At 38.7% G+C, this 20,035-nt stretch overlaps 1 protein-coding gene across 3 annotated transcripts in view; it reads left to right on the top strand.

Moving 5' to 3' along the window:
• DOCK1 (dedicator of cytokinesis 1) overlaps window positions 1-20,035 on the top strand; it is a 545,102-nt gene that overhangs the window by 43,312 nt on the left and 481,755 nt on the right. For all 3 annotated transcript variants that reach the window (XM_037903703.2, XM_043551994.1, XM_027819633.3), the window contains exons 3-5: window positions 12,432-12,472; window positions 15,053-15,108; window positions 16,739-16,835. In XM_037903703.2, coding sequence (XP_037759631.1) covers window positions 12,432-12,472; window positions 15,053-15,108; window positions 16,739-16,835 — 194 coding nt within the window. The remainder of the gene's footprint in view (window positions 1-12,431; window positions 12,473-15,052; window positions 15,109-16,738; window positions 16,836-20,035) is intronic.

Raw genomic sequence — 20,035 nt, 5'->3', positions numbered from 1 at the left:
AAGTAAAACCTGTATTTGATTCAGAACCATTGTTCACAGAGTCACACTGCTCGTGTGTGTGTGTGTGATTTTAACACATTCTATTTTAGCAGATGGTGGACTACTGTTTTTTTCATGACTAATAAAACGTTGCATTGGGGACAGAATTAACAAGCGCTACATGTAAATGAACAGGCAGGTGATAAAATACCTAATTAATACCTTTTTCTGAATGCACAATTTCTCTTTCTATGCAAGATAAATATTCTCGTACCTTCAATTTGTATGGATCAATGGTAACATCTGTTGAGTGGTTAGCAAAATGATAGATGTTCTCTAGATATCCTCAGATAATGCACAAGACCTGTTTGCTTCTTAATGGTGTTAATTTTAATTTGAAAGTTATTTGCCCTCTAAATTATTCATATCTCTTTGTAAAAGATACATTTACTACTAAGCTACTTATTCAGTCAACATTTAAAAAGTAATATACCGCATTTTATTTATTTTGATGAGAAGCAGTAGCAATATTGCATACAACATAAATTTCAATTAGTACTTCTCCCTGATTCCCATAAAATAGTAATTTATCGTGAAAAATATTTAATTTGAGAATGAGGGAAAATTCTTAGTTGTTTTTGCTGCTGCTGAGTGATCAAATAGTAATGGTTAAGTACAACCCTCTTTTTTTGGGGTCACGTATCCTTGATTTCTCATTCATTCAGTCAGTTGTATGATGTGGCTTAGAAGAGAAGCAGTGATCTAGATGACTTTTGTGTTAGAAAATTAGAAATCATCACTGTAATAGGATAACTTTCTGCATTTTGGATATGTGATTTGCCTTTGTACATGGGTTTAAAATTTCTGCTCGTCACTGCCAAAGAATCTGTTAGGAAAGAAAAATTAATACTGGCGGTAAGTTGGTTTTAGAAATTGGATTCAAGGTTATTTTTATTATGTAGATCTACTAAAATAGGAAAGTTGCTAATTAGATCAACTAACCTTAATTTGGTTAACAAAAACAATAAATATACTAACTGTTCATTAGCTAGCAATTTGTTAATGAATTCAGTTTGCACTAGCAGTAAATGACCCCTGATACTGTCAAAGCTGCAGAGAGGAAATTTGTCCACTGAAAATTAATCTGCATACTCTGTACTTTAAATATTTGTAGTTTTATTATATATTTCTTTTAAATACACATGTAAACAGGAATATTTGAATGCTGTACAATTAGACATAATTATAACACATAGTGCCCATCGATAAAAAGGGAAATTATATTATAATACATAGTGCCCATCTATAAAAAGGGAAATAAGGACAACCCGGGGAATTAGACCAGTCAGCTTAACTTCTGTACCCGGAAAGATAATGGAGCAAATAATTAAGCGATCCATTTGCAAGCACCTAGAAGATAATAAGGTGATAAGTAACAGGCAGCATGGATTTGTCAAGAACAAATTGTGTCAAACCAACCTGATAGCTTTCTTTGACAGGGTAACAAGCATTGTGGATGGGGGGGGAAGCGGTAGATGTGGTATATCTTGACTTCTTAGTAAAGCTTTTGATACTGTCTAGCCTGACTTTCTCATAAACAAACTAGGGAAATACAACCTAGATGGAGCTACTATAAGGTGGTTGCATAACTGGTTGGAAAATCCTTCCCAGAGAGTAGTTCTCAATGGTTCACAGTCATGCTGGAAGGGCGTAACGAGTGGGGTCCTGCAGGGATTGGTTCTGGGTGTGCTTCTGTTTAATGTCTTCATCAGTGATTTAGATAATGGCATAGAGAGTATACTTATAAAGTTTGTGGATGATACCAAGCTGCGGGGGGGGTTGGAAGTGCTTTGGAGGATAGAATTAAAATACAAAATGATCTGGACAAACTGGAGAAATGGTCTGAAGTAAATAAGATGAAATTCAATGAGGACAAATGCAAAGTACTCCACTTAGGAAGGAACAATCAGTTGCACACATACAGAACGGGAAAGACTGCCTAGGAAGGAGTACTGCGAGAAGGGATCTGAGGGTCCTAGTGGATCACAAGTTAAATATGAGTCAACAGTGTAATGCTGTTGCAAAAAAAGCAAATATTCTGGGATGTATTAGCAGGAGTATTGTAAGCAAAACATGAGAAGTAATTCTTCTGCTCTACTCTGTGCTGATTAGGCCTCAATCGGAGTATTGTGTCCAGTTCTGGGCACCACATTTCAGGAAAGATGTGGACAGATTGGAGAAAGTCCAGAGAAGAGAAACAAAACAAAAATGATTAAAGGTCTAAAAAACATGACCTATGAGGGAAGATTGAAAAAACTGGGTTTTTTTAGTCTGCAGAAGAGAAGACTAAGAGGGGACATAACACTTTTTTCAAATACATAAAAGGTTGTTACAAGGAGGAGGGAGAAAAATTATTGTTCTAAACTTCTGAGGATAGGATAAGAAGCAATGGGCTTAAATTGCAGCAAGGGCGGTTTAGGTTGGATATTAGTAAAAACTTCCTAACTCTTAGAGTGGTTAAGCACTGGAGTAAATTGCCTAGGAAGGTGGTGGAATCTCCATCATTGGGGATTTTTAAGAGCAGGTTGGACAAACACCTGTGAGGGATGGTCTAGATAATACTTAGTCCTGCCTTGAGTGCAGCGGACTGGACTAGATGGCCTCTTGTGGTCCCTTCCAGTTCTCTGACGCTATGATTTCCATGAAAACGGGTGCATTTTCCTAATATGTGAACAACACTGATGCTTGGACAGCATGTTTAAAGCTTGCCTGTGACACAGATAATATCTGTCTATCATAACTGTGTAAAATTTTATACTTTTTGAACCCCCTGCATGCTTCAAATGAAATGGGACAATGCAGATGACTCACTTTTCCCTAGACCGGATAATGGAATGAACTTCACACACACTCTAATGGTGATTAGGCCTCAACAGTGCTGGCTGGGTTTATTTAAAAAGAAGTTCAAATAAAATAAGATTCCTCCAAAGGCTAATATGCTTTCTGCCATGCTTGATCATTACTCATCCTCTATATTGGGAGGCTATAATCCTTAGTTCTTTCCTTCGAAGGAGCAGCCACTTCCAGGCAGTATTTCCACCTGTTTGATCTGCTGGCCACTCCTTTAAAACAATATGCAGACTGTACCTTTCTAGACTTTCTCAGCATTTGCACTAATCTTGTTTCCCAGATACCCTAAACAGAAACTTGTTAAATCACCGGCATCCTATAATTAACCTGTCTCCTGTGGGTTTCCTTGCAGTTGTGATGCAGTAAAATGGGACTTGTGAAGCTGATATGGGACAGCGTGTCAGAAAAATTCTTTGACCGTCTGGGTGCATGTTTTGCTTCCCAGCTTTGTGCACAAATTTCTTAACTAAATGAATTAGTGATTTTGTCTTAAACTGTTGCCTAATCTCAAACTTCATTGCTGCTTTATTATGACAGTAGAAATAAAACCCTGTAATTTAATGTGTTTATTGCTGTCAGGAATAGAGAGAAACAATGCAAAAGTTTTGGTTTCCTGACCTTTTTCTGAGAGTTATTTTTACTGTCACTACCAAGCATAATCTTAAAAAAAAAAAAAAAAAAAAAAAGACATTGATGTCAGTTGCACAAGAGTAATGGTATCCCATTTAAGTGTTCTACAAATGCCTTTATATAACAGTCCTTTTTGAATTCTGTGATGACCTGCATGGGCAGCTTTTTTTTATCTCTGCACTAGGTGCTCCTAAACTCTTAATAAATAGCACACGTAAAGGTAGATGTATAGTGGTTTGCTATCTCTGTCTGGTGTGTTTTTTTTTGACTAATCCTCCAGACTAAATTACACTATTCTGGAATCCTACTGTATGCTTAAAAACATTAATATCTTGTGTACTTAACTCCTTGGTGCCCCACTCCTACCCCCCCTTAGAACATGTGAATGTTACAACTTGCTGTCTTGAAGTTTGCACCCTTAATAAACATTATTGCGTGGATTCCTTTATATCTAATTTATTATTATAATAAAATACTATATACATTCATAAGGTGTCAGCCATTTGGGCGTCTAGGCCGCACTTAAGCATATGCTTAAGGGCTTTCCTAGGCTTGGGTTTTATTTTTCTGTTTTCTAATATATGTGCTTGCATTCTTTCTCCAGCTTCCGTCTCCATGATCCTTTTCAATCTAGCAATATAGATGCAGAGCAAGGGAGGGAAAAAATAATTAAAAGGGTTCAGTTGCACCATCTGTAATGACACTTCGCAGTCATCCATTGGAGGATCACTAGCATCCTAATGTGCCTCAGTCCGTACTATATTTTGATCATGTGAGCCAGGATATGCTTTACAATTTGTTGGTCTGAAGTTTTTGTTTTGTTAGTCCTGCAGAGTTACCATAATGGCATATGCAAATCAGATAATTGTGCATGCCAAAGGAACTGGTCATTTGAATACAAATCAGTAATTGCACACAAAATAGCTATGCAGTTGCTTACAGATCTTGTTTTAAAACAGAGGTAGGCAAACTGTGGCCCGGGGGCCACATCCGGCCCTCCACACATTTTAATCTGACCCTCAAGCTCCTGCTGGGAAGTGGGGGTCTGGGGCTTGCCCCGCTCCAGCTTGGTCTTGCCCCACTCCACACGTCTCTCAGAAGCAACGATATATCCCCACTCCGGCTCCTACGCATAGGGGGAGCCAGGGGGTTCTGCACACTGCCCTCGCCCCAAGTGCTGCTCCCACAGCTCCCATTGGCCGGGAACTGCAGCCAATGGGAGCTGCAGGGGCAGCGCCTGCGGACAGGTCAGCGCGCAGAGCCGCCTGGCCGCACCTCCGCGGAGGAACTGGAAGGAGGACATGCCGCTGTTTCTGGGAGCTGCTTGAGGTACGCACTGCCCAGAATCTGACCCCCTCCCGCCCTCCAACGCCCTGCCCCAGCCCTGATCCCCCTACCGCCCTCTGAACCCCTCTATCCGAGAGCGGAGTACCCTCTTGCATCCCCAACTTCTCATCCTCATCCCCAGCTTCACCCCAGAGCCCGCACCCCCAGCCGGAGCCCTCCCACACCCCAGCTCCAAATTTTGTGAGCATTCATGGCTCGCGATACAACTTCCATATCCAGATGTGGCCCTTGGGCCAAAAAGTTTCCCACCCGTGTTTTAAAATCATGTCCAGCATTTCTTCCTCTTCTCCTTTGATATGGTGGGTGAAGGTGCTGAGGATAGTCAAATGAAGAACTGGGAGCAAGCACAAGAAATTATAATCCCATTTACTACCATTAATATGCTTCATTTTGAGTTGCAATGATCCCATTTGTAAACAAGGTTTTGTGGTGGTAGTGGAGGCTCCATGGCCAAATTTGCTCTATTAGAAGCAAATCTTTCTCATGACCAGATACATTAACCATTTAAGGACTAGATTTTTGTTGTTGTTGTTTTAAGATGAAGGCTCCCTTGGTTTGCTTTTCATTGATCTGACAAAACAGCCGCTTTTTCCACTTAACCACATTCTCGTTGCCACAAGATTGATCACTGGGTATTCACGATGGGACGGAAGATTCTACCTCTGTCTCATGTACTTTCTAGATGAAATCACAGAGAAGAAGACATGTCTAACATTGTTAAACAAGTTGTGAATGTTGCCATTTTCCTGTCTACTGGTCCATGCTTTGGAATATTTTCCTCTGTTTCCTTTCCAGACTAGGGCTGACAAAATCATACTGTATCTTTCCTAATGTGAAAAAATAATTAATTTTTTATAGTAAATAACTTGCCAGGAAGAGTTCATTTCAACAGCCATCAGCAAACATTTACAAGTATCCTAATTTTGAATCTGAGGTTTGGACAAGTAGCTCTAAAACTGACTTATCTTTGTCTCTGTTCTCCACCACAATAAGATGATCATCCATCTGTTTTGGAGTTTTATCTGTGCAACCCTTCCCACTCAATAGTCTAGGGAAAGGGAGGAGGGAAGATAAAATGGGCTTACTAGTCAGATAGAGATGCTATAAAAAGCTAACATGAAGGACAGAACTGATGAATGCTATTTTATATTAGCCACTTGTCAGATAAAACCTTTGTATGTATTTAATTTAAATCAATTTGCTAGGCTATATTAGGGTGGATTGCTAGGGTTGCTTTTTGTTCCTGTACAGTATTTAAAATGTTAACAACTTTTCCCAACTACATTTTAAATAATATTTGACTTTTTCTTTATCGCTTAAAATGAATTTTGTTCTTGGATAAGTAGTTTATAGCAAGATATAAATGTTCCTTTGGAATGCAAAAAAAAATGTGTCTTCAAGTCAACCTACATTTAATTTTCTATGTGCATCCTCTCAAGGCTATTAAGTTTGCTGCAAACAGCATGTATCCTGCTATAATTTTTAGAAAAGCTCTGTGGTTTTAGAGCATGAAACATAAATTCACCATCAAAATTGAAGTTAATTTCTCTTCCCTTCAAGGAAGCCATGCTCTTCAAGAGTGCACTAGACTAAATTTTAAAAATAATCAGAGGGATAACTAATCTTCTGAAATTACAAAAGTCAAGTTTAATGCTTTCTTATTTAGGCAGAAGCATAGTGACATTTTTTCAACTAGAAAATTCCCTCCCACATTTGTAATTTAGAGTGTTAATGGAATAATAAAAAAAGCAAACCTCTGCAATTACATGCATTTTTTCTGGTACAAGAGAAAAGAAGGGCTGTAGTTTGAAGAAAGATTTCCTAGAACAAAATAGCTGACACTTTTCTAATCTATATTTTATCTGGTTCTAGTCCTGTTAACCTAATCTCACTCTGGTGTAATGGGCAAACCAGAAAAACAGCCAGTGGAAATTATCCAGTAAATCCAATGACTGTTGAAAAAGAAATGTGTAAAAATCCTTTGTTTCATGACCTAATATTTTCCAAAGGTTATTTGGGCCCCAAAAGGAACTGGTTTAGGTGAGGGAGGAATTCCAAAACCAATTATTTCGAGGAATTTATTCCTGATATTTTTTTCATTGAGTATGTTGTTGTTGTAAAATTCTGGAAGGCAACCCTATAAAAGGGATATCCTAGTAATAGATACAGGATATTTTCAGGTCTCCTTATTCTAGCTTTAGAAGTATTTTCTTAAATCCCATGTTACAGTACCTGCATTTTCTTTTTCAGGATTCAACTGGAATATCAGCTTTTCAAAACAAAGCTCTTAATCAGTTTAATCTGAGTTGCGGGCCTTGCCTCATGTTCACCTGTAATGGTGATGGCCATTTCCAGTTTTTAGGGGATGTTTATCCTGCTTCATTTAGATGACTGTGTAACAAAGAGAAGGCACTGTTTAGGACAAAGTACAGTACTGGGATTGTATATCATTTAATGTTCTGCAGAGTGGGTTAGTGAAATATAGTGTGTGCGCTCATTAGGTTTTTCTTACTTGGGATTCTTTTGGATGCCCACCTAAAAATAAATTAAATCTCACAACATTGGTCATGGGACATTCTAAAAAGTTTAGGCATAGTTCACAACATAATTAAAAGATTTTCAAAATCAAGGTCACCTCGGGAATGATTTGAGGCTTGGGCCAGTTTTTCCATTACTGATATTTGCCTAAAACAAACTGCCAATAAAGGAGTCCATTGAAGAAATTTTGTAATTTCTCTAGTATGCTCTTCATTTAGCCACTTGAGGGTAAATATATTTGCCATCACTGCTTTAGAGAAAAAACCAACCAGGTTTCTAAATTGAATAAAGTATCATCTTAAATTAAATTTAATTGCACACTAAACTACATTAAAAATATTAAGGTTGCAAAATTAAGCACTCAAAAGTTAGGAAATGCCAGAGTTTATGTTGCCAGTGCAAGCTTAATCTGGCCCCTTGCGTATGCAATATTAGTCTTAAATTACACGATCATATACTATTTTTTTCCACAGAATCCCTGCCTCATTCAGAGCACAGGATGGACAATGATCACTAAATGGGCAGCTATTAAATATTCCGTTTTACCATCAGTCAGCATGTGGCCCCATGTTTTATACTAATCAAGCCCTGCTCTGAAGACAGAATTCTTAATTTCCTTATGAATTTTTATCTGGTGTTCATCACTATAGCGTCAGTGTGTTTCACAGATATTAATATTGACAACAGTCCCGTGAGGTGAGAGGAAGGTGGTATTCCCATTTTACAGAACAGGAGTTGAGGCACAAAGATAGCATGGTCAAAAGTGTCCACTTACTTGGGATGCTCAATTTGAGATTACAAGGACCTGAAAATGAGGAATACAGAGTTAGTGGCCCCTCTATGAAATGTTCGGTTTATGTGACTTGCCCAGCATCACATAAGAACTTGGTGGCAGAAGTAGAGATCTAATCAAGTTATCCAGGGCAGCGTTAAATTGCGTTATCCATGAGACCATCCTTTCCCTTCCTACAATCATCTGCCTCATTCACTACATATCTTAAAAGTTCTCTAACAAATGAAGCAGGGGTCCTATAGACAACAATCTCCTTTACTACAGAACCTGGATTCATTCCCCTGAGCAAGTCCTTCCTGTGCACTTAATGAGGCAGGGGTCTTATGGAAAACAATAGCATCTGATCAAGTAATTAAAGATTATCCTGCATATAGGTAAAGGGGCACAAATTAAGGCTGCCTAGATAAAATCTGGCCAGTGCATTATCTACCCACTGCTCTGTTTGGAAAAGGAGATTCTGGTATGCATTTCAGGTCACATGAGTATCTTACATTCTACTTAGGGTTGCAAGTTTTGGTTGGATGTATTCCTGGAGGCTTCATCACATGGCAAAATCTTGAATTAAAGGTTAATCTTTAATTCCTGAGACTCCAGGACCATCCTAGTTGGCAACCCTAGTTCTCCTTCAATACACCTTTGAACTATATTGCTTGTTTGCACTCACCTCTACACCATGTCACCCTCTATTGAGCACTTCCAAATAGACTGTGAACTGTAGTAAACAAATCCTGTTGTTTAGGAATAGTTCTTTGCCTAAATAAGGCCTGGAAGAGTTAACAGATCAGTAAGCCCCTTCGTTTTCAGTTTAAACCGATTTTCTCCCATTTTCATTCTACTTTTGTATCATTCAAATATATAAAAATTATTTTGTTTTATTAGGAAAATACAATACGTTGCATGAGATCTATGTATTACGATAATACATTAGTCTGTATGTATATGCAAAGCTGACTGTTGAAGTAAGGCTATGTATTAGTCTGGAATATACATGCAATAAACTAGCAGGCACAACGGCAAGCTCTGATGTGCGTGCGCATCCGAACATACTGATGAATTTCATGCTCACCATGTACATATTTCAAGCTGTTAGCAGATAACCGTTTAAAGATCTGACACGCTAAAATCGGAAGAAAACAAAAATATGTATCTGAATATGTTTCAGAACACAAGGAAGTATTCAAAAGTTAAGGAAAAAAAAAACAGGAGAAAAGGATGAAGTTGAGTGTATGCGCTGCAAACAGTGTGGTCCAATTATTAAATGTAAATATTTAGAGGCTAATAGTTCTAAGTCTACAACAATAAACTGTTTGTTCAAATGAAAAGTTTTACTTGGGGATTAGAGAGATATTGTTTTATTAAACTCAGAGGTGGCATTGTGTTTTGAGTTCTGTTTTAATTCTGCAGCAAACCCCATTGAATTCCATTCATGAAAGCATTAATCTACTGAATACTTTTTCCTCCTGTCCTTCTGTCCACCAAAATAAACCCTGATATTTACCCAGAAAAATTATTAATGTTTTTTCCCACCGATTTTCACCTATTTTTGTTGTTTTAGTAATAAACACAGATAAAATCCCAGGAAAAATTAAATAAAATAAAAACTGAAAACAAAGTGCTCCACAGATCAGTTACTCATCTACACTCTCCGCAACTGGGGGTGGGTACGTTGGTGGTTTTCTGCCACGTTCCCTTCCTCTCTCCACTTTGGTTCTGGTAACAGCTGGGAACCATTTTGGCCCTGGTGCAAGTTAGAACAGCATCAGGACTGTTCAAACTTGTCCCCACTTCAGCAGGCTCTAGGAGCTATTCCATTGGCTCAGACTTGTCAGAGCACAGCATGCTTCAGAATTGCCAGAGCACAGCCTGGCTGGAGTGGGTTGCTAAGCCATCTCTGAATCACCCATGCGTTCCCTGCCCACACTTGGTGCTTTGACAGTTCTCTGCCAATGGAAAGGGGATGGAGTGGGAAGCCAGGATCTGACCCAGAGTGTGTGTATATAACAGAAATATAAAATCAATGTGATACCAGGAGTGTTGCTTCAATCTTTAATATTCTGGAGAAGCAAATCTTTCCATAGTTGTTTGTATAAGCAAACATTTCATGTAAGTCTTATTCGTATTATTACCATTGTGCAGAGGACCCCCTAGTCATGGACCAGAACCACATTGTGCTATGGGCTGTACAAATCATTTTAACAGTCACATACCAGAACTGAGTAGTCATGTCCTGGTCTCTTCCCCCAACACCTAGTAGCAGTCTAAGCCTGCTAGCCAAAGTGGAAAGATACCTATGGTACATCTCCGTACTATACTTTTCAATCTAATATATCCCATTTCTCTTCTCCCTTCTGCCCTCCCCCCTTCACAAACCCACCCCGTAGGGTTAGGAAATATTAGTAGACCCCAAATAGCTAGAGTGTGACACTTACTAGCCACAGACATTATGAGAGAGGGGAGTAGGAGGCAATACTTCGGTGAGAAGTCAACATGTCCTGCAAACTGGTGAGAAAGGGGAGGGCACTGAGTTTCCTTCTAGCATGCTGTTTCTGGGCCATGCTTGGGGGCTTCATTCTAATTTCTGCCCCAGGCTAATATGTGTCTGAATTTTGAAGCTCCTCTGAATCTCTCTGCAAGGTAGAAAAAGTATTTCCTCCTTTCTGTTCCTTCCCTTCATGCTCTCATGCAGAGCCTCCAGGCTCTTACATGAATGACTGGGGAGGGGGATTGACTGGTGGTGGTGGTCTGTTTCTCTACCCTTCTATCTTCCATGTGTTAAACTGTGGGGAAGGTAGGTTTAGAGGTGGGACAACTGTGCCTAGTACTTGCAGACAGGCTGCTGTGCAAGCATGAGCTCCCTGACTTATTGGAACAGTCCGTGAGGTAGATTTGTACCAAATCCAAAGAAAATCTTTTGCTGCGCTCCATTGTCTTTATAAAACTGTGGAGAGCAGCACCATTTTATTGTGGGTTCTCTAAGGCGGTAGTGAGAGCGTGCGAGAGAACCAATATGGACACAAACTGAAATACAGAATAGTCATAAAGCAGGTTTGCAAGGCAGTTTGTACTGAATTTGGGATAGTGTGCACGAGAGATGCCTGCTGATCTGCCTGGCACAGCACCTTCTTTGGGAGTGAATGACTGTATTGTGAGATTTTTTAATTAAACAGTCACAAAGAAACAGAATGGTCTCAGAAACAATAAAAGCTGTAATGCTGATTGCTTGCAGATGTGTAGTGAACTGGGGGCACAATAAATGAGAGATTACCTCCATATTTTCCTGGCATGCCACCTGCCTCTGTGAGTGTGAGAAATGTCTTACTGGATTGGAATGATTGCACTACAATAGAATTGTCGGGGGAAAAGCTGGAATGCCAGTTTCCTTACTGGCTGGCATTGAACTAGGCCTTCAGGCCCCTTAACATTGAGAACTCTGGAGAACCAACATACATTTTACTTTTGAAGGGTAAAACACAAATCCCCCAAAGCATCGCCATTTAAATATCCTTTCCGTCATTACAGAACTTGTCATCACAGGTTTTGTATTTTGCGTTGCTGTTGGACCCCTAAGCAGTTATTGTTAATATGCTGCTCTGTAGTTTCTGTCTTGCTGAGTCCATGGTTTAACTAACAGTAGGTGGGACTCTTCCTTCTGACACTCTACTGCACCAATGCCCCGGCAGGGTGCTCAAGGGGCACCCTTTGAATAATTTAACAAACACATGTAACCCTTTTTTCAGTTCATGAATAATTCATGCACTTTGATTTTTCTGATGGTTTGCTTGAAGTTGTTCAGATGCTTTATGAAAACACATTTCAGCCAGTTGTTTGTTCACAAAATATCTGCTTCATCTAGGTCTTCACCTATTTATTGTTAGTGGTGTGTGAATAGCATCCTAAATTGCATGCTGCTGTTCCCTGATGTGATGACAAAGGGTTGATCTAAATGAAAGAATTAGCGTTGGTTTGTTTAGCTAAATCAGTTTTAAAGCAAACTAGTTAAACTAGTGCAAACTTCTAATGTTCATGCAAAATGGCTTAGCTTGATTCTGGAAATACCAATTTAACCAAAACTGATTTAAGTAAAGATGAACGTTAAGCTATCAGTTTTACGGAGATTTGAAATTCAGCTACAATGAGAAAATCTTTGTGGACAGAAAGAAAGCTAAGATATTATCCAACTGCAAAGGAGATTCTGCTGCAGTGTGTTAATAAACTTTTCATAACTTTATTCTAGGCTGGTACAGAGGTTACACATTAAGAAAAAAATCTAAAAAGGTAAGTGTTCTATTCCCATAGTTACAATTTCATTTTCTCTTGTAACAAATATTTGTTAAGATTCATTTGTGTATTGGAACTTTGTTAAAAAGTCAACTAAGAACTTTTATAAAACTTAAAATCTAGTTGATCTGTTATGCTAATGTTAGCTTCATGTTCTGTTAAATACAGAATTACTCATAAAATGCAATTGCATCTTGCAAAGTGATAGCATTGTGATTTTCAGCCTTTGTCTGTGAAAGATGGAGTAATCTTGCTTTCTGCAATGCAATTTTGTCGTCTTGTTGACTTGAATTGAGCATAAAATGTCTGTTGACAGCAGATACTCCAAAACAAAAAAGGGAACAGCTGAACTATTGCCTATAATGTTGCATTAAAAAAAAAATCGGTGGGGGGTTATTTTATAATAGTACTTAACCAGAATTAAAGATTTATAGTCTTGATTTTTGCCTTTTAAAATAAAAATGTTTAGAAATACATATTTGTATTCAGAAATGAACTTTGAGCTCCTTTCATTTGCATAGCCTTCTGCATGTCTAAAAGTAACCAAAGGAATTACATATTGAATTCTGTGGTAGGCCTCTCCGATTTCTTAACCTTTTGGTTTTCTTTTCCTTTTTGTTGTTTTTCTTTTGGGGTATGTTAAATTCTTTTGAAGTAAAACTTCAAGAATGTGTCTCACTAAATTCTAAGTAGTGAGTATTTATTTATGTTGACTGAAATTAATTCCAGGAGCTGCTGTATTAATCTGACTGCCGCTAAACGTAGCAAGTCCTAAAAAACTTCTTTTGTTTTGAAAGATCTTACTGGTTTGAGAGAGATTTCCTATATTGAAAATGGGGAATTCCTGTAGAATCTTTTTTTAATTGGGTGTAGGTGTGGGGGAGACTCACCTGTCCTAAATTAATGCTAGTGCATCTTGATGGATTGTATTTGTATTTGTATTGCTCCCCATAGAAAAGCTCCTGAATGCTGACAGTGTTAATACCTGTGTATTCTTACTCTTTCTCATTCCATTTCCACCCCTCTGCTTTCTTAAGGATTGGAGCTAAGTAGAGAGAACTTCGTATTACAATACCCTGGTCTTTCTGCTTCCTTTCCTTTCTTGGCTTATGTCTAGATTTTGCAGCTGACCCTTTTCTTACTTGCACATCCCATCCTTGACCTCCTGATACTGTCTCTTCTCTGACCGGTGTCTCTTGGTTGTTCCTCTGGCACTTGGCATTTTCTCCTGCTTTCTGAGTCCGTTCCTCAACTATGTTGTTCAGTCCTTTCCTCCCATCCCTTTTGTGTATCTAATGTGTTTCGTATTCAAAGGATTGGGATGGAGGTTAAAAAGAAAGTTAACCTCAAGGGCTGTAACTTGGCTCCCTCAGTTAAATTAACTTATGTGGGGGTTATGTTAAAGTGGCACCAACCTATGAAAAGTTAATGTGTGCATGAATACAGAATTTTATAGCTTTTGCACAAAATTAGGTTCAGTTGTGCTTCTCTGCCTTTGAGAGCTAGTCTAGGTGACTGGAAAATTTGCTGAGGTAAAATAAAATCTATCCATCTTTATTAGTGTTGGTACTGAGTAAGATCTGAAACATAGCTTAGATGTTTGTATGTTTATAATCTCAAAATGTCTACCTTTTGGGTGTGAATGTCAAGGCAAGATACTTGACCACTAGTTTCAAAAGCTGAGGTATGGGAAAGGTATCATCTTATCCTGGTTTAGGGGCATTTGTTAACTTTCAAATTAGATTTTAAAAGTTATGCCCTAATTGTAGGCTCTATAATTGGGGACGGAGGCAACAACTCACTTTTAAAGTGTATTAGTTTCAGGCAAGCAGCCAACTTCCAGCAGAAATCTTTTAAGAGATCCCTCATTGAAATGTGTATGCCTTGCGATGGTAGAATAGGTTGGGGGGGGTGTGTCTGCGCGCGCGTGTGTGTATGTGTGTGTTACTGTGTGGCCAAGTCAGGTAACCAAAGATGGTAGTTCCTATAACAGGGAGTCTGTTGCTGCAGACAGGGAAGACCAGGGTCAGGAGGATAGCAGGAGATACCTTTAGAGAGCAGGAGTAGAAACCTCTTCTGGGAGAGGCTTAAAAACAGGATAGGCAGCAGGGCCTGGGTTTGGGAAGGAACCATAAAGTCTGTGAGGGAAGAATTGAGTTGAACTGTTTTTGTTAATGAACCAGACCTAGAGAGGGGATGTGATTTAGCCCACGAGTCTACATGCATTCTTCTGGGAACTGAGTTGGGGAACCTGAGGCAGTAAATGCATGAGCAGAGGGGGAAGTGCATCTCCTTACAGGCCACTGTACTTTAACTAAGGAGCTACCTCTGCTGTATAATGCAGTTTTATAAAGATAATATATAAAGTTAGGGACATAATAACAGTTTTAAAATACACATGCAAAATCAAATTCAGATCTGAGACATTCATAAAATAGCCTTTCTATTTAATGCTATTGAATAGAATATGAAAAATTCTGTGCAGAACAGAGTGTGGCTATTTGTTAGATAATTAATCTGAATGTATGTCTGGTTACCTATATATATAAAAAACCTAACTCTCTTTCCCCCCCAAAGGGCATATTTCCTGCTTCCTATATTCAGCTTAAAGAAGCAATAGTTGAAGGAAAAGGGTGAGTTGAGACTTGAAGTTTAACAAGAATAAAATACTTATTTGTGGAAATATAATTTCTGTGCTTTTATGACGGAGGCTAATACCTCATTTTCTATTGGCTAATGAAAGGATGTGCTGAACACTTCAAAACTGAGTCATAGATCTAAAGGCAAGAGGGAACCATTATGAGCAAATGTCTGACCTCCTGTGTACCACAGGCCATAGAATTTCATCCATTGATTACTGCATTGAGCATGATAGCTTTTAGTCTTGATTGAAATGCTCCAGATGATGGAGAGTTTATCACATTCCTTGATACTACTCCCCTGGTTAGTAATTACCCTGACTACTGAGCAGTTGAGTCGCATTTTCAGTTTCATTGTTTCTGACTTCAATTTCCTGCCATTGGATCTTATGCTTTGCTCTAGTAGGGTAAGGATGACTCTAAGAGCAGATACATTCTCATTATATAGGAACTTGTAGATGATGTTCAAGTCAGTTATTGACCTTTTCTTAAATAAGCTAAGTAAATGTAGCTCTTCGTGGTAAGGTATCTGTCGTTTGTTGTCTTGCTGAGAAGCATTTCTACAAAAGATTATCCCAGTGCCAAGTGTTGTTGTGTTATGTACATTCCACTGTCCTGAGTTTACTTGCCTGCAGACGTTCTGAGCTGTTATATAAAAGCAACTTATACTAATGAAACAGTGCTACATTGATGTGTATGAATTTGCACTCTGTTATCCATTTACTATACATGTGTATTAAAAGTCATAATACTGTTACAGAAGATCATTTAAAAAAGATATTTGTGAAACAAAAATAATGTTGAATGGAATTGACAAATGACTAGCCAGATATGAACGTTGGTGCAAAGAATTAAAATATTTCCTCCTTTTTGCCTGATCTTTTTTTAACCCTCTTAAATATGTAAATGCTAAAACTACTTACTAATCATATGATTACTGCATAATGGCATCTTCCTGGCTGATTACAAAACTGCCTCTACGTGCTGCACTTTTGACATGCTAAAAGAGCTAACTATTGTTCCATACTCAGGTGATGCACTATTTTAAAAGAGTCATCTAGAGACACCAATGGTGAAGACCTACAAAACAGGTTTTTCCTGTGTAAAAACAGTATTTTGCTAAAGGATCAATCATAATGGCATGATGTCATACATGCCACATAACTGGCTTTCCCCCAATCGGTTCCTACAAAATTAGTACATTAGTACTTTACGAAAGAAGTAAATAGCGTGATAGACATGAAATGTTAATATTTGTGGAAATAATACTTAACTCTCACATAGTGCTTTTCATCAGTAGATCAGTATTGTTATCCCCATTTTTTAGATGGGGAAACTGATGGACAGAAGTGAAGCGAGATTTGTGCAAGGTCACACATCAGGCCAGTGGCAGAGTCAAGAATGGAACCCCCGTCTCCTGAATCCCAGTCCAGTGCTCTGTGCAATAGGCCACATTTCTTCTGGCATATAGATATACTGTATAACTTGTAATATGTTTGTATTTTCTTTTGAATCCTGTTGTTATGGAATTGGATTTGAAACTTAGCAATACCAATTGCTTCTACAAATTGAACTATATTAATCATTTTACTATTCTACCAAAAATTGTTTTTGCAAACTTTAGACAGCATGAAACAGTCATACCCAGTGAGCTCCCGCTGATTCAGGAAGTTACCACAACACTACGAGAGTGGTCCATAATATGGCGGCAGCTATATGTGGTAAGTAAAATGCGCTAATTTTTTTCCTCTGTTTATAGTATTCTGGGCTTTATGACTTGGGTGGAAAGAAGGAGAAAAGACGACATATTTAAAAAATTAGGAATAGTAGAATGTAAGATATAGAGAGTCTGTTTAACCAAGAAAAACAACAAGGAGTCCAGTGACGCCTTAAAGACTAACATATTTATTTGGGCATAAGCTTTCGTGGGTAAAAAACCACTTCTTCAGATGCACTGTTTAACCAAGGTCACTCTTTCCTTACTCTTACTCTCCCAAAGTAGCTCTGAAACTCATTTTGCAACGCTATTTTGGGGCTTCTGTGGCAAGGCAACCTGGCATACCTTTCCATACCGTGCCATGCTCTGAAAACTGTGGGTATGATATGCAGGATCAGGGACTTGGAGAGCAGGTCTTGGTATAGCAGTATCTTATGTTGTTACGAGACCATGGCATGCACTAAGAGCTGAGGAATGATGCAACATGATTTAGTAACATGCCTGCCTGTGATTTCAGTCACCGCACCAAGAGGTAGTGACATGAGCATGTCACCCTGGAGGGCTGGCTTTTTATCTGTTGTAGATTTTTGTAGACCAGATCAGATTTTTTTTAAAGTCAAAGAAATTTTTGGGCCTATCAAACTTTTCATTGATATTCTGTGCCAATTAACATCAACTCATGTAATATTAGTATTATTATTATTATATACAGTACAGATGAGTAGTGTATACTGACTAGATCTTCATCCAGATTAGGCTCTTATTTAAAGTTTGCAGATAAATCAGGGCTAGGGTTTGAGTTAGGATTTGATCATACCAAAGTCTCCAGACTTCATCTCATGAGACTTCAAATGAAATTTCAGCTATGTCCAAAAAGGAATCAGAAAATAGTCTCCATTCTGGGTTGGGATCTGACTCGGACCCTGTAAAATAGGGACAGATTTGGAATTAGGGATTCAAATTTGAAATCTCTTTTCCCTAAATTTAAAAATGGTTTGGATTCGGGGTTCTGGTTTTGGCCCAGATAGCTTTGGAACAGTGGGGGTAATATAATATGACATATTTTGAAACTTATCACAATAGCTACCTCATCCTGGACAGTATTACTATGACACTGGAATAATGGAAAGGAACTGTGCTGTTATCTATTACTTTATAGGTGCCGTAGTTAGATATCTCATAATGGATATTTCAAGGCTAAATCATTGTTAAATTATTTGCAGTCTTCAGACTGAAGGGACTATAGAACTATAAAGTAGTACAGGATCTAGCTCTTCGTTAAACACATGTTGTGTGATCAGGTAATGAAAGATCCCTATTGCAATATTTATCTTTAAGGCAGAGAGATTCAAGGTTATGAGAAATTCAGAAAACTGAGATTAACTTTTGTGGGGGTTAAAATATCCTTAAAATTAATCAATATAGGCCTTTTTGGCATATAAAGTATTAATCGACAAATTACATTGCTTTGTTTGGTTAGCACAAATGTTAAATTCTCAGTCCTGATTATTTTCATATGCATAAATTCTGAGTGAAAAGTTAGTACTCATTAATTAAACCAATATGTTAATATCTGTCTGACACGTACAAAACTTCTTAAAATTCAACAGCTGTGTTCTATGCATGCTTGTTTTTGATTACACAGAAGCATTTCACAAATGTACAGCAGTAAGCATTAATTGTCTGTCAGATTAACTGAAAAACTACAAGCTTGGAAAAAGGAAAGGAGTACTTGTGGCACCTTAGAGACTAACCAATTTATCTGAGCGTAAGCTTTCGTGAGCTACAGCTCACTTCATCGGATGCATACTGTGGAAAATACAAAAGATGTTTTTATACACACAAACCATGAAAAAATGGGTGTTTATCACTACAAAAGGTTTTCTCTCCCCCCCCACTCTCCTGCTGGTAATAGCTTATCTAAAGTGATCACTCTCCTTACAATGTGTATGATAATCAAGGTGGGCCATTTCCAGCACAAATCCAGGTTTTCTTCCCCCCCCCCCCCCCCCAAACCCACTCTCCTGTTGGTAATAGCTTATCCAAAGCGATCACTCTCCTTACAGTGTGCACAATAACCAAGGTGGGCCACTTGCAGCACAAATCCAGGGTTTAACAAGAACGTCTGGGGGGGTGGGGGTGTAGGAAAAAACAAGGGGAATAGGTTACCTTGCATAATGACTTAGCCACTCCCAGTCTCTATTCAAGCCTAAGTTAATTGTAAAAAGAAAAGGAGTACTTGTGGCACCTTAGAGACTAACCAATTTATTTGAGCATAAGCTTTCGTGAGCTACAGCTCACTTCATCGGATGCATCTGATGAAGTAAGCTGTAGCTCACGAAAGCTTATGCTCAAATAAATTGGTTAGTCTCTAAGGTGCCACAAGTACTCCTTTTCTTTTTGCGAATACAGACTAACACGGCTGCTACTCTGAAACCTAAGTTAATTGTATCCAATTTGCAAATGAATTCCAATTCAGCAGTCTCTTGCTGGAGTCTGGTTTTGAAGTTTTTCTGTTGTAGCATTGCAACTTTCATGTCTGTAATCGCGTGACCAGAGAGATTGAAGTGTTCTCCGCCTGGTTTATGAATGTTATAATTCTTGACATCTGATTTGTGTCCATTTATTCTTTTACGTAGAGACTGTCCAGTTTGACCAATGTACATGGCAGAGGGGCATTACTGGCACATGATGGCATATATCACATTGGTAGATGTGCAGGTGAACGAGCCTCTGATAGTGTGGCTGATGTTATTAGGCCCTGTGATGGTGTCTCCTGAATAGATATGTGGACACAGTTGGCAACGGGCTTTGTTGCAAGGATAGGTTCCTGGGTTAGTGGTTCTGTTGTGTGGTATGTGGTTGCTGGTGAGTATTTGCTTCAGGCTGGGGGGCTGTCTGTAGGCAAGGACTGGCCTGTCTCCCAAGATTTGTGAGAGAGTTGGGTCATCCTTCAGGATAGGTTGTAGATCCTTGATAATGCGTTGGAGGGGTTTTAGTTGGGGGCTGAAGGTGACGGCTAGTGGCGTTCTGTTATTTTCTTTGTTAGGCCTGTCCTGTAGTAGGTGACTTCTGGGAACTCTTCTGGCTCTATCAATCTGTTTCTTCACTTCCGCAGGTGGGTATTGTAGTTGTAAGAATGCTTGATAGAGATCTTGTAGGTGTTTGTCTCTGTGTGAGGGGTTGGAGCAACTGCGGTTGTAT

Source organism: Chelonia mydas, chromosome 7 (assembly GCF_015237465.2).
Source record: "Chelonia mydas isolate rCheMyd1 chromosome 7, rCheMyd1.pri.v2, whole genome shotgun sequence".
NCBI classification, from domain to species: domain Eukaryota; kingdom Metazoa; phylum Chordata; order Testudines; family Cheloniidae; genus Chelonia; species Chelonia mydas.
Note: the sequence above shows the minus strand (reverse complement) of the source record. Positions and strands in the feature narration are given on the sequence as shown.